A 15,512-nucleotide genomic window follows, 5' to 3' on the forward strand; every position below is an offset into this window, starting at 1 on the left:
ATTTTGAGGGGTGATGCAAGGTTAGGAGCACGTAAATTGTAAATGCACATACTGTAACAGGATTACTCGATCACTGACCTGGCCACGACTCTGCCTGACTGCTGTGTCTGTGTATAGCAGAGTGGCAGATCACGCTACATTAAATAATTGTGCCTCTCCTGTTTCAAGCTGAATAAAGCTGGTTTTGCTAAAGTACTGAGACTAAGCCTCGTATTTTGGGGTGCAAGACAGGGACTTATAGCGCAACCCTGATCTTTTATGATTTGGGTCTGTGCCGCTTCATTGCAGCGCTGTAAGCCTCCTATTGCCATGCCCCAGCAACAGACAAACAATCTTCCACAGACTCTGCAATCACGCTTCAGGACGCACTTCAACGTGACTTTCCAGTTTGGGGTTGGGGGGTGTGGTAAGAGTCCCAAAAGAGTTCAGAAACCTCACGATATGAAGAAGAAATATTGATTCGCCTCCTGATTGATAACTGTGCAGCCCACAACATGCTTCCACATTTACATAATGTTCCAGTTGAATTCCTCCCAATCAATTGCACGGCAGCGCTTCAGCCATTGGTTTTGGGCATCATTCACACCCTGAAAGTATATTATCGCAAGGAAATGCTGAGAAAAATTCTCGTCAGCATAACTTGTAGGCAGGAGGAGATTAAAATTAACGTGAAAGAAGCTATTGAAATGATTCAAAACGCCTGGATACAAGTTAAAGAATGCACTATAGTAACAAATACAGAATCTCATTACAACAAAATTTTCGTTACAACAAAATATTTTTTAGGTCCCTGTGAGTTCGTTGTAACGGAATTTTACCTGTATTTTCTGGGATAGTCCTGTTGCTACTGCCTACAGCAAACCTAAGTCAAGACAAGTGGAAGATTTATGTTGTGTGTACAGGTATATATGTTTTAGGAGGATGTGTTTGCATAGAGGAATTTCCTTAGTAAGTACCATGTATTTAAATTACATGTGTATTGGTTTGTATGTAATGACTACAGGCTTCTGTGTAGTGAACTTATACAGGGTGGCGCAGGGAAATGGGAAATCTTCAACTGACGTTCAATGCACAAATAAACACATTACAAAATACATTTAATGATGAAATATACTGTACAGGATACACAATTAATGATGGTAATCAATATTCACTCAATATTCATTCTATGTTTTGAAGAAAACACCAAGAAGGTGTTGTCCATTTCTCTGTACACACCGACAGACTATTGTGGAAGTTCTGCTTAGCTTGACGTAACATGTCAAGAGGAATGCCATCGATTTCCTTTTTAATCCTCCTCTTTAGTTCAGCAACGGTTGCAGGATGTGTGCGGTACACTTGGCTTTTAAGATGTCCCCACAGAAAAAAAAAAAAAATCACAAACAGTGAGATCTGGGGATTTCGGAGGCCATGGAATGTTACTGTTGCGTGAAATGACACGCCTTCCAAACAATCGTTGAATAGCTGCCATTGATTGTTGGGCAGTATGCAAAATGGCTTCACCTGGTGACTTCTTTTTTAAGGATGAACCAGATTCTTCTAAATTAAACCACCATGTTGTAATCACATGAGCAGATGGGACACGATCATGACGTCCTAAACTTATAAAATGCTTTCACAGCGAATGCTCATTGCGCACCACTCCAAAGATCCATTTTAAATAACGGCAAGGGGTTCTAAACTAAGTCGCATTGGTTCCAAACAACTGACGATGCCCCAGAGTCGTCAACACCTAGTTCCAAAATTTCCCGTTTCTGTACGCCACCCTGTATTTGGGATAACACCAGTGGTGGATACAACAATGGACAAAATGATCACCTGTTCTATTCTCCACAAGGGGTATATTTCTTATGTCATCATCATGATGATTATTATTATTATGGATAACTGCACGTTTCAATCTACAACAGCAAATCAACAGTCATCTATCTATTATAAAAAGAAATCCTGTTCTGGAAAGCAAAAGCAGGGCTACGATACGTGATCTTCTCGGAAGACATTTAAAAGACCCGCGAGACCAAAGACACGCACTACTTACAATCTATCAAATAGGACAGTAGGCAGCAAAACATTCAGTCTTGTGAAGGATTTGAGCACACACAGATCCAGGGCTCTCAGCGCATATAAATCGTATAAGGACAGTACGTTATGAATGAAATGTTGACATCTAAGCGAAGAAGAAAGCAGTGCAGAGAAAAGAGACTCAAATGCGTTGGAGAGAAAAACGAGCAAAAAAGAATAATCGAGGTGCAAATTCAGAAAATAAGGAAAGTAATTATCAGCCCGGAACAAGTGGAATTGAAAAAAGAGCACGTCCAATACAGCTCAGAATTAAAAGACAATGAGTAAAAGACAAAGTAGAACTTCATAAAGACATTTACAAACGTTGGTGCCAAACACATGCAGAGCAGGTTAGAGACTATAAAACAGTGAAATTAGAAAGGCTCAAAAAAAAAAAAAAAAAAAAACGGTGCTATACACATGTGGAGAAAGTTAAAGGATATGAAAGTAGGAAAATTAGAAAATATAAAAAAAAGAAAGTAAAGATCACAGTAACGCAAACAAACTGCCTCGTTTAACTATGCACTAGTCTAACTTTGGTTTTGCACAATAATTACTACATTATTGCACCTTAACACTTAATTCTACTTTATTCACATAATTGTACTTATTTATTATGTTCTACTATACTGTTATCTTTCAATCTATGACTTTTTGTTAATCTAACTGATATTCTTCTAACTTTGCACAGTTTTTGATTAGCGGATCAGGATGCATTTCATTGCGTGTTGTCCTGTATAACTATGCATGTGACAAATAAACAATCTTGAGAATTTCAAAAACGGAGTTTACCGCACATGCATTTAATGGTTACTTTGTTAATGTATATATATTTATCTGTCTGCTTATTTAAAAAGCTAAATTTACCCCAGGAGTCAAAAACGTTCTGTCCAGCCCTTGTACAAAAACCTAGACAAAAGCTGGGGTATCACCTTGGTAACCCCATGTACTTTTGGAACTGTGAGAGGAAAATAGCACGACTTTACAGACAGGAGTCCAATGCAGAACTCTACCTACTTTTTTTACTTTGTAAAAAAAATAATTATTAACTGCTGACGATGTGGATTGTTTTGTCTGTGCTGAAATTCCAAACAGAGAAACCTATCGTGACCTCATTAAAAAGATTCAGCATATTGGGACTCGCAAGATTACAAATATTGTTTTTACAGAAGTTCTGGAATAAAAGTGAAACTAATGAAATAGCAACAATTCAAAGAAAAAAAAAAATCTTAAAAGTGTGTATCCGGAAAACCAAACATGGGGGTTGGTAAGCTAAGCGAGCAGGGGGCGAAGCCCCCTAGTTTTTATAAAATAATAAACTCATTTCACAGAGAAAAATCTAGCAGCAGTTAACTTTAAATTCCCTACAAAGTATGCACTTACGTTCAAACTTTTTAATTCGCCTTTTAATTCAATGCCAGGGATTTTGCTGTACCACGCAGATGACAGATTTCGATTTACTACAAGATCCAAGTTTACAGGTTGCAGGATTTCAACACTAGGCAGATGAGATTTATCATCTAAAACTGTTCTGTAGAAAAAAGTAAAAAAAAAATTATAAAAGAGACCATTAAATTATTTAATAACTGGAACAATAATATATTCAAATAATGCTATCATTAATCATGACTGTAGTTGAAACAATGAAGACTTTAATGCCACTTTAAGTTTAAAACATTCTGTAACCACTCATCACCGAAATTAATATTTATTTAGTGCATACTGCATTTATTCACAACATTCAAATAATGTATCTCTAAGAAAAAATTCGATATATTAAAGTGCACAACATTCTTAAGGCAAAAACGTATATGCTTGGAACAACATTAAAATTAAACCTGCTGCAATAACATGCAATTCTAGAATATGTTTACCTGGATAACTTCAGCTTGGTTAGCTTTATTTCCATTTTATCCATAACTGGTGGTACTGGGCAATCTGTAGCAGTTATTAAATGGAAGTGGTTCTTAACAGTGATCAGTCCAAGGTCAGCTACTATCGCATTTAGGGAAACAGAGGACTGTGGTATAATAATCACAGGAGCTTTGAGCTTGACATCCATAGAGAGACGATAGCTTTTCTTTGCAAAATCTATGACACTGGAAGCAGCCATTTCTGCAGCTGTAGCCGTAGCAGCACTTAATGCTTCTTTTGCCGATTGAAAATTGTCAACAAAAGTCTTAAAAAAAAAAAAAAAAAGGTTACAAGATTAATGAAATGAACATTTCTAATTTGAAATGAGTAAATATTTAGTACACTTGTTTCAAACATAGTTACTCTTTAGTTTTGTTGAACACGTATTTGCTGCTATTGGTGCTTTGAGGTAGGAGAATATTATAGCAAACAATAAACACAGCAGCAACAGTCATAACCACCTTCACAGATTGTATAAGACATCACTCAGTTTCAATGATATTGCATCAGTTGTGCTTGTTTACGTGGCAATCTATTCCATATACTTAAAAATAGAAAACAAGTTTTTAACTTAAATTTAAATTAAAGATTAGCAATAAAAAACCTGTACCTACTATGTCTAAAACAATGCTATTATAGATTTGCCTGAAATAAAAGAGCATCATGTAACTGCATCTCTATCTTTTAAACAAAATATACTATAATCTCTCTACTAGATTCTAGATAAGCAGTGGGCAAAAAGGTGGAAATATCAATAAAAAGAGCAAGCACAAAAGCTTGTCTGCATAGCAGGATAGCATGTATCACTGAGCATCTAGAAGGACTCATGCAGTCCCATTCTTCCAAGGGAAAACAAGTCAACTCATGCCTTTTAATTCAGACACTGTGCTTAAGTATCTTCCATAAAATGCTAAACTGAGATTAAGGTCTAGTAACTAAGAAAAATGTAAGATATGTCATTGAAGCCATGCTCATTAATTTGCAGTGTGTACATACTCTAACCTAAAGGCATTGTCATTATTGATCATGGTAGGAAAAAAATGATGCAAAAAAGTATAATAATGTTTACTCAGAATCATTAAGCAATGATATAGTACTTTCAATTCAATGAAAAATATAAAAGCAATTCACTGTTGGAATTAAGAATTTAGGTCTGCAGGCTTTGTTTGCTGTGTCACATGTACACAATTTTTTCTGCAGCACATTTTTAAGGAGAGAGAGAGAGAGAGAGAGACACTGATGCTTCATTAATCCAGTGTCCCGAGTTTGAATCCCACATACTATGCAATCTTTGTCTATGTGGACACAATATATTCTCCCCATTTGTCTGTGGGTTTCTCTCCCACATCAAGATTCCAAAGTGGCAGTATATGAATGTGTGAGTGGGCCTTGGGTTGAACTAGTGACCTGTTTATGACCATTTCCTACTTTGCCCATGTTGCTTGCTGCCTTGTTGGGTCAACAGGAATAAGAGGGTTTGAGTTATTTTCTTTTAAATAAAGGATGTATTATCTGACTGTGTAACATCCCTAGACTGCTTTGCAATGTTATAAATGTGCAATTAGCTCCATTGCCCTAATAAACATATATTACCAGGTCTTATAAATGATTTGTGAATTGCATCTATGGTGTAGCATTCTGGTCTGCGCAATTCTTGACAAACTTTTTTTTTTTTTGGTGAAAGTGCCTACTTACAATCTAAACAAGAGCTTTCCTTATCAAGAATCACACTATGAATTGAAATGTGACATTATAGGTGTGACTAAAGTAATTCTCTATGTTTTAAATTTTCAATTTCAAATTTGACTTTAGAACAATTTAGAACAAAAACAATCTGCAGGAGGACTGTTAAATTAGCCAAAAATTTAAATTTGCATACTAATTTTGAACACAAATATATATTCAAATATATTTGAAAGTACATCAAATACTATATACTGGGTGCAGCATATTCAATTGCACTAATATGTGCTTTATCAAATTTCGTATATTTGTTGTTATTAATATTGTTACTTTGTTGCTTGCAGTACATCTCCAAAGCACAACATGCAAATGACTTACACACGGTTACTTAAATTAAACATGTCAAAACTACAGCTATCAAATTAATTATTAATATTATTATTTCATAGGGTCTCATATTTTCTAACTTTTGGAGAGCCTTTAAGGTTTATTTTGACCAGTACTGCTCCTCGTGGCTTATTCTTACAGTATGTATTCAACCCAAAACATTTTCCTTACACCAGTGTTTCTCTACCTTTTTAGTCTTGCATCCCAGTTTTGCCTTTTTAAAGTCATTGACCTAGAAGCAACTGCAAACTGTCCCCTTGGTAAAATAAGCACAATAGGAGTTCACACTTAGAGAAATGAGCTTACTTAGAAAAGGGGAAACATATATTGCACATGACTGTCGATTGCTTAGGCAACCTATTATGACCAATCGCACCCACTTACAAACCAATGACACCAACATGTGACCCATCAGTAGCGAACCAGGTCGCAACTCACTGGTTGAGAAACACAGGTTTACACAGACCGGCAAGTGGACGCCAATACTTGAAGTTTGGTTTATGCTACTCCATACCAGCATTTAAAGTATGCTTATCAGTGACTCACACCAAACCCACAGAGTCTCAATTGCAATTACAGTACACTTTGTGATCAACATATGGCCAATCTGATATACGACCAAATGGCCAGTCCTAATGTAATATCTGAGTCATATCTGAGCAGTGCTGATTACTTAAACAACCAGTGGCAAACCATTGGTAGACCTTTTGCAAAATGTACGCAATCCATTTCTGTTAAATACAATGGTGAGTCACAACTCTACTCAGCCCAATGCGACAACCAGTTTAAAGAAACGGAGTGTTATACTATTATCATGCATTTGATTGAACAGCATGCCATTGTACTGTTCTGTTTTTCAAAATTAAAACAAAAAATGTATTTAAAAAATGCATACTCTAAATATAGTTTATTCATTTAACATCTGTTTCTAGTGAATAAAAGTTTTATTTGAGTGCTTTTAGAGCAAATGAACCAATGGAGAGCCTTATAGTCAATTTGTTTTCTTTTATAATGGTAAATGTTTTTTGGTTTTCCATTTGGAGTTTGCATTTTCATTATATTAGGATCCATCCATCCATCCATCATTCAACCCGCTATATCCTACATACAGGGTCACGGGGATCTGCTGGAGCCGATCCCAGCCAACACAGGGCGCAAGGGAGGAAACAAACCCCGGGCAGGGCACCAGTCCACCGCAGTTTATTAGGATGGTTTCTACAATTATATTTTGGTTTCTTATCCAAATGTAATTATTGTTCAGGTCAAAAGGTAATTCTATAACAGGCCTTTGTGGTGTTGTGGGTCCACAGCTCTCCCAGCAAAGGTCAGTTTGTTTTAAATAAATAATCACCGCACTCGTGGCATTGCAAGGGGCGTGGTAGTGTGGCAGAAGCAGTTTCCGGGTGGATCCGTGCTGTGGCCGTGTCTCATCTAAGTGCACAGGTGAGGTGAGGCAGCATAATTGATCCCGGGAACTGTTGATTGCCACAGCTGCCACGTCCATTATATATAGAGAAGCCCGAGACGGTTAGAGAGGAGAAAAAGAGAAGAAAACGGAGGTTGCAGAAGGAAGCAGGTAGGGAGCGAGTGAGAGTAAGCCAGTGTAGGAAAGTGAGAGAGAGCAGGCTTGCGGCAACTGAGCAGGCAGCCTGGGTGTTTGGCCGACACCCGGGTAAGTAGGTGAGGTGGACACTCCGTAGAGTTTGGTATGAAGGACGGGAGTGACCGGGAGACGAGTGACTCTCCGCGGAAGGCAGTGGGAGTCGGGACTTGGTGTCCCCAACGTGAGAGCCTTGGTCGTTGTGGAATCCCAAGTCACTGTCAGGGGGAGCCGACTAGAGCCAAGGATCGGAAAAGTGACTGACAGTAGTAGAGTCAGGCCTAGAGAAGGTCAGCTACAGAGAGAGCGTCTCGCCTGTTGCAGGGCCCGCATGAGAGAAGCAGGTGAGACACTAATGGAAAAAAAGCACCGGGCTCGTCATTTGTGTAACTGTTTTAAAAGACAGCTTCCTGCACATCGTTTTAACTTCGTTTTAAAGGATTGTTTTTTTTGCATTGTTTTTAACCTCCACATTTCTTTTATGGATTATTTATTTATTGAAACTTTGAAAAGCACTGCACTATTTGAACACACTTTGTTTTGATTTATTATAAATAAAAGCACTTTACACTTTTGAACCATCCCCTTGCTCCATTGTTATTGCCTCACTGTCTGGCTCATCGGTGACATTACAGACGGAGTTGGGTTCAAGGGCTCCCTAACTGCAGATGGGAGCATGGAGCTGAACCCGCATCGTCACAGCCTTGTGCAATTTACGCCTATACACACACACACGCTGTATGTTCATGATCTCATTTAATAAGATGTCTTCAGGTGTCAGAGAGCTCAAAAATACCTCATACTGCCAGGTTGAGCTCCAGCCACTGAAATCTTTAAGTAAAATTTCTACCGAAAAGGATGACATTAAGGACAAAACAAAATGCTAATATAGTTTAAGGTACATGCAACTCTTGATAACATTTGTTTAAGCATGTGCAATTTGAAAGTAAAAACTAACCCAAATTATTTTAAAATCTACTTTCTATAAAAAACAGTAGTAGACATATTTTACACATCTTGCAGTTAATTAATTACTTCTTTGCAAACAGCCAAGCTAATCATACTGCCTGAAGATGGTACTAAGCTGCTGCCTGTTAGATGTATACTAGTCACACCTTTTATTGTTAGATTACAATGAAAGTCTATACAAGTAGAATGATATACACAACATCGGTTCTATTATAAAGTAGTGTCATTATAAAAATAAAATTAAAATGAAATGTCAAGGAATTTAAACAAGCAAGCTGTTGGGAGTTCTGTTAGTAACAGGCAACAACATGGCAATTTTGCAGGTGAGTTGATAAGGAGTTTTGGATACATGCAGTAATTTGTACCTTTTGGGGAGAAGAGTATTTGTAGCTAACAGAGTCCTAAAAGAAAAATAACAGACTACAAATCGACAAAAGAAAAATAACTTGCCAACAGAAAAGGAATTTTCAGATTCAGCAAAATTAAACTATTTTAACTGAGAAACCTAACTAAGTAATTAAATATAACTTGCATACAACCAACATTTTGATAATATAAAGGCTTCATGTATGAAATACAATTATAAATACATTTATAATTAAAACAGACAAATCTGTCGCTTGGTATTTTGAACACAGTAACAGTATAAATTAAATTATGCACCTTGAAATCCCAGTTGAATTTACCTTCTCTCATTTTAGGATATCATTCAAATTTAAATTAAGTTCTCAATAACAAAATATAACCGATTACTGTGCAGGAACTAGCAGTAAACAATGGGCTCAAAAAATACCCTACTAAAAGGTAAATACATTTTAAGCAATTTATAAATGTATTATATTGCAATAAAGTAATTTTTTCCTCATAGGAACTTCTCCTTAGAAAAAACATGAATTTGAATCTCATTGCCTACAAGAAAATGTTAAAAAATACCTACATAAAACAGAATTATTTATTATACCACTTTCAAATGGGAATATTTGTATATATAGGACACGGTAGACTTAACTAAAATCATATACTGTATATCAGTAAATGATATAACCTTACATATACAGTACAGTACAATAAAATAAAATACAAATTAAATGGAAGTTATATTAAAAAAAGAGATGACAGGTAAGACAGTTATATACTGGCTCTGTTAATTCATAATTGACAATGTAATCAAAACTTAATCTTTCCATCTAGGTTGAGGAAGTAAAAATTGTGTCAAACTGACAAGCCAAAAAGAGCAGAAATGAGAAATAGAGGTATGTTTTAACTGTTGATCTATACTGTATTTTCATAATGGCTATAGTATTTGATCTCAACACCTTTTACCTTAGCAAAACATTACCAGTAATTATCTGTAATAAATTACTAAGTGTAAGCTCAGAGAACTATATAACAAGTTCCATGTAAAATGCAACTTTACAATGTAATCTGCAAACACAAGTAGATCTACAATATATCTTGAAAAAGAGAATATGAAAAATGTAAAGTGAAGATTTTATATTCTAAACAATGTGCAAATTGTGCACTAGCTATGTATTCAGTGGCCACTTTATTAAGTACAGTTGCTTATTAATACAAACGGTCTAGTCCTCCAAACAGCAAATCATGTGAATGTAACTCTATATACACAACATTTCCAGACAAGGTAAGGAAGTTTAGTTGTTGCTCACTCAAAAATTATAATGTACAATATCTATGATTCTCAAATTCAGTTCCGAGGACCTCTGGTGGCTGCAATATTTTGTTCCAATCCGTTTCACAATCATTTTACTTCTAATTGATCCCATTTAATTAGCTGGTCTTTTTCTGCACTCATAAAAGCATAGCTTTTTATTTTTACATTTTCAAGAAATTTAGAAATATTTGCATTTCTGTTATAGCTATTTTCCTACTAGCTTTAGATGCTTAACCTCTTTTTTTGTTTTCCTACTATTTTACCTTTTTTCTATGTAGTTTTTTTTACTTAATTGTATCCTAATAATGACAATTAACAGTGAGAAGAGAGAGCAAGTATCCAGACTCTTTCAACTTCATGATAATGAAAAAGTAAAAAAAAAAGTTAAACAAAAATATCCTCATGTAATATACATACATATATGAATGCTTGGTTTCATTCTAATACAAAATCTCCAAACCTAACTTTGTAATTTATACACTGATCCCAAAACAAAGAAACTGGAAATTAACAGTTTGCTTAACACTTGAATCCCTGAAGCCTACGAAAAAACTCATTTTCAGTAGTGAGCTGCTATTATCCTCTTTAATAAAACCCCTGTGTGCGTCCAGTGTCCGTGTGTGTGTGTGTCTTCTGGTGAAGTGCGCATGCGCGGGGCACGGTGCTTCAAAGGCTGTCTGACGCGTCACACAAGACAGAGAGAGTGGGAGCTATAAAATATCGCACGGCCGATCCAATCGGATTTCGGTAAATGAGGTAAGACCTAAAACATAAAACACGAAAAATCCAATCGGGTACTGAGACGCGGAGACCAGCATCCCCAAAGAGGTGGGATTAGTGTTTGTTGTTGTGCAAGTGTTCACTCTGAGGATGTCAGATTTGCGATTAAGAAGCTTGGCCCGGTAAAGTGTAAGTCATTGAAGGGGATTTCCTAAATATATAAATTTTCATGATATTACAATACGATGACTTTTAAAAGTAGATTTATTTTCGCGCACATTACATCAGTTGCTGGGACGCATATTACGGACAGCAAAGCCAGTATTACTGTCAGAGAAAATTACAGGCATTTTACGGAAAAAAATTAAAGAGGTAAAATGTCCCTTGCCATTTAATATAGACTGTTCCCACTAATGTTTATGGACTACTGTTCTAGCGCCCGTTATTGCAACAGGCTTAATTTCTAGTTATTATTATAATATAATAAAAACATACATTTGATTTGAGTCTGTAACATCTGGTGTAAATTTTGGCTACTTGTAAAAGTTAGCGCTTTTTTTTAATCGTTCTGTTTTATTCTGTCAGTGACATTCACATGGTACAACAAACTTGCCTCTACCTCTCTGAGTTGATGGTATTTATCTCCATTCTTTTCACAAGAGCAGTGATGACCACAGTTGCCGCTGTGGTTGATGCCTGCTCAGAACTATTTGTTGTACTGGCAATCAAAGATACGATGTCCAGTGACCGCTGTCAGACTGGACAAAGGCAGGACCATAACAACAGATAGCTTTTTCACAGCGCTTTCAGTGGCTAATAGACTGCTGCACCACAATGCAACTCTGCTTGGCACCATAAGTAACATAGGCCTTCCACCTGCAGCTAAAGTCAATTTAGTACACAAGCAATTCACCACGCTAGTGTTTAGATTTGGCAGTGCCATGCTGATGGTGTATATGCCCAAAAAGTAGAAGCCATTTTTTTTGTTTGTATTATTTGTTATTGTTTTATTTTGTTATTTTTTTGTAAGCTTCAGGGATTGTAGTGTTAATTAGAGTAGGAATCCCATTAAAACCAGAAGATTGCTATAACAAAAACCTGTAGTTACATGGGGTTTGACAATCACTGTCCAGGTGATTTTGATCATGATTTAATAATTGGTGTCAGATATGGTGGTTCCAGCATCTCAGAAACAGTTTCTATCTTGGAATTTTCAGGCACTATAGTGTTAAAATATACAGGTATAATAAATAAAATATATTCAGTCATGACCACTGCTGGTAGCAAAAATTTCTTGTTAATGACATAGGTAAGAGGAAAATGGTCATACTCCTTCATGCTAACAGAAAGGCAACAAAGACTTTAGAAAATTAGAAAAGCATCTGTAAACACAAAATTTGTTAACTTTGTAGCAAATGGTCTATAGAAGCAGAAGTCCACACCGGATGCCAGTTCTGTTAGTAAAACTACAGTGGGTAGGAGACCACCAAAAATTGATGATTTGATATTGAAAAAAATGTCACCTGGTCTGACAAATCTCAGTTTCTACAGTAACATGCAGATGGCAGGGTCAGAATTTAAACAGCATGAATCCATGGATCCACTTTGTCTTGGGTCAGTTTTACAGATGTGGTAGTGAAATGTTTTCTTAACACATATGAGACTTCTTCCCAAATGAGCATTAAATGAATACCAGAGTACATACTGTAAGTAATGTTGCTAACTTTGTGCATCCCCCTTTATGGCCACAGTCTACCATTTTTTTAAATTTATATTTCCAGCAGTATAATTAGTGCTATTGTTATTAACTGTTTTTTCCACATTTTCCTGAGCTCATATGAAGATGTTTATATTTAATTATATAGCAATTAGAAAAAGAAAGTACACACTGAGTTTTTTTTTCCTTTTTAACATACTATATGTAACATTTGTAAATGTGGCATGATATTTGCTATGTTATATCACATTTATCTACAGATATGGATGAAGTATCAAGGATCAAGTCTTGATATGTTCATGTAAGTTAAACAATAAAAAAATATTTCATTAAGTGTACTTACTTTTTCATGTGACTGTCATTTTTTTGAATAGCAAAATTAATTTCTTGCATTTATTTCTAGGTAGGAATCTGCTGGAATAATTGAAAATACTTTTCTGACACTATTTTGTCTTCCTAAGGGTACCAACAGTTTAAGAGGTACAACATTACTACAACATTAGTAGGAAATGTGAAACCTGAAATGTGCACTGGTTATCGAAGATTTCAGATAAAAATAAAATCTTCTAAGTGTGTGCTTTGTATTTTGATTTTGATTCACGGTTAAAGAATTACGTTTTTTTTGTATTAATGACCATGATGCTTTTGGTTACTGTGTCTGGGTTTGATAAAAGAGATTACAGACTTTTAGATACTGAACTGACTAGTTTAACAATGTTTTTTCTCATGGTCACCTAAATTCAATTAATCCTTCTTTTTTGACCTAAGGCACAATAGCCATAACAGAAAGCACATGTCATTTCAAACAGATTACATGAACTTAACAGTATATTCATTTTAGTCTAATAACCTGAATGATCCTATCCATTTAGGGCCTCCGAGCAGCCATGAGTCGAGGTAATTCTTGGTAGCGAAAACCAATCAGATCGCTTTCTACTACCAAGATTCTACCAAGAATTGAAAGCTCGGGACAATCGCGGTCCATATTGGCTACCAAGAATTGACCATTCACAGCCCGGTTCGGCTACCAAGAATTGGCCAATGATGGCTCGGTCGGCTACCAAGAATTGGCGAATCACGGCTCGTGTTGGCTACCAAAACTCAGAAGGGGCGGGCCAGCCTCTTGTCAGTTAATGTATTCTGGTAAAAGCTTGTTCGAGTCTGCACACAGACGCTTTGCGATTTGCGTTTCATTTTGAACTTTCTAAAAATGTTACTCACGAGTGTCGGTTTGTGCAGATATATTTACATTCACGTACACATTTTTGAATGATTTTTTAACCATTCTTGGTGCAGTTTATTACATTTATTAAATATGCGTGCAAAACATGTAACAAGATATAATAATGTATAAATATAATAAACATTGAATTGTATAATCATAGTTTCATTTTTTATACTTAACATTAATTTCACAAATCGTTCATATCAGTGCTAATACAGAATAATAATAATTATAGTTATACTCGATATTAACATTGATGTTATAAAATATGCTTATAAAATAGACCTAAACCTTTAATACTCAGACGATTCTAATCGTGTTGTAGAACAGCATACAGTATATATGGGGTACAGGTCGTAACGTTTTATTTATTATGAACATGTTCTACTTAAGTTTGCATATGCTGGGTTTATGTCCAAATATTTGTTAATGGAGTTTTGCCTGATAGCCAAGATTTATCCAGTTCTCTGGCACTTTTAGTACTGGCCTTAAATCTTACTTGTACATTGTCCCAGTTAAACGTATGTCCTGTTGATTTTGTATGCGTATAGATCTGTGATCGCAAGTCCTTCCTTCTGACGGCGTTGCGATGTTCCTGTATGCGAGTTGCATTTCTTTTTGATGTGTGTCCTACGTATACCACTGGGCAAAAACTGCATGGAATGCTATAAACTTTGTTTCATGTTTCTGCTGTCGATTTCTTGTTTTTTGCATTGAAAAGGACAGTGCGCAGATTGTTCGCGGGTATGTGTGCTATTCCGATGCCTGATTTGGCCAGGATATATATAAAAGATGATCCACTGTGGCATGCCCTAACGGGAGCAGCTGAATGAAGAAGAAGAAGATACACTGTATATAATTAGCTAAATGGTGTGTGTGCTGTTTACTTTACATAAGCATTTCCCTTCGCAATATTTCCAAATATTTATTTTTACCTACTTCAAATTAATTAAATGTCAGCATCAACTAGAATATATTACTTCCCAAATTTTATAAATACATACAAACACAAGGCTGTGAACTATTGTTTATGCATTCTTATTGTGCTTTTATTTTTATTGTACCCCTCTTAATTATCTTTGCGGCCATCTGAGACCATGGTAAAGGTGCTATATAAGTAAGTGAAATGCGTTATTATTTGTTATAATTATGATTCAATAGAATTTGCAGGCAGTTTGTTTAATTGTGATTTTAACTATGCTTGTTGTCCATGTGTTCCTTAACAAATCAATCATTCATTAAACAGTTTTTGTTTAATCAAAAAATAAAAATAAACAACTAAATCTGCAAAGTAGAATTCAAAGCACCGTTCGTCGAAGAGAAAGTTTAAAAAAATATATATTTTAGAGATATATTCTTCCATTCAGCAATGTGCCATGAGCGGGATTCAAACCCAGATCTCTATGATAATTCTTGGTAGGTCGTCTCTCAAGAATCGCAGCTATACCTTGACTAATATGCGATATTCTTAGGGCAGCACCTTTGGAATGAGGTGGAGGTTTGCTGTAAGTTTGCTCTAAGTACAGCAAAATATTCAGACCTCTTCACTTTCTTCACATTTTGT

At 35.8% G+C, this 15,512-nt stretch overlaps 1 protein-coding gene across 1 annotated transcript in view; it reads right to left on the bottom strand.

Annotated features, from left to right (window-relative positions):
- The window catches only part of vps13c (vacuolar protein sorting 13 homolog C), a 608,306-nt gene that overhangs the window by 306,741 nt on the left and 286,053 nt on the right, over window positions 1-15,512 (bottom strand). The window contains exons 35-36 of the mRNA XM_051920790.1: window positions 3,936-4,240; window positions 3,445-3,592 (exon numbers count right to left, since the gene is read on the bottom strand). Coding sequence (XP_051776750.1) covers window positions 3,445-3,592; window positions 3,936-4,240 — 453 coding nt within the window. The remainder of the gene's footprint in view (window positions 1-3,444; window positions 3,593-3,935; window positions 4,241-15,512) is intronic.

Source organism: Erpetoichthys calabaricus, chromosome 17, assembly GCF_900747795.2.
Source record: "Erpetoichthys calabaricus chromosome 17, fErpCal1.3, whole genome shotgun sequence".
Taxonomy (NCBI): domain Eukaryota; kingdom Metazoa; phylum Chordata; class Cladistia; order Polypteriformes; family Polypteridae; genus Erpetoichthys; species Erpetoichthys calabaricus.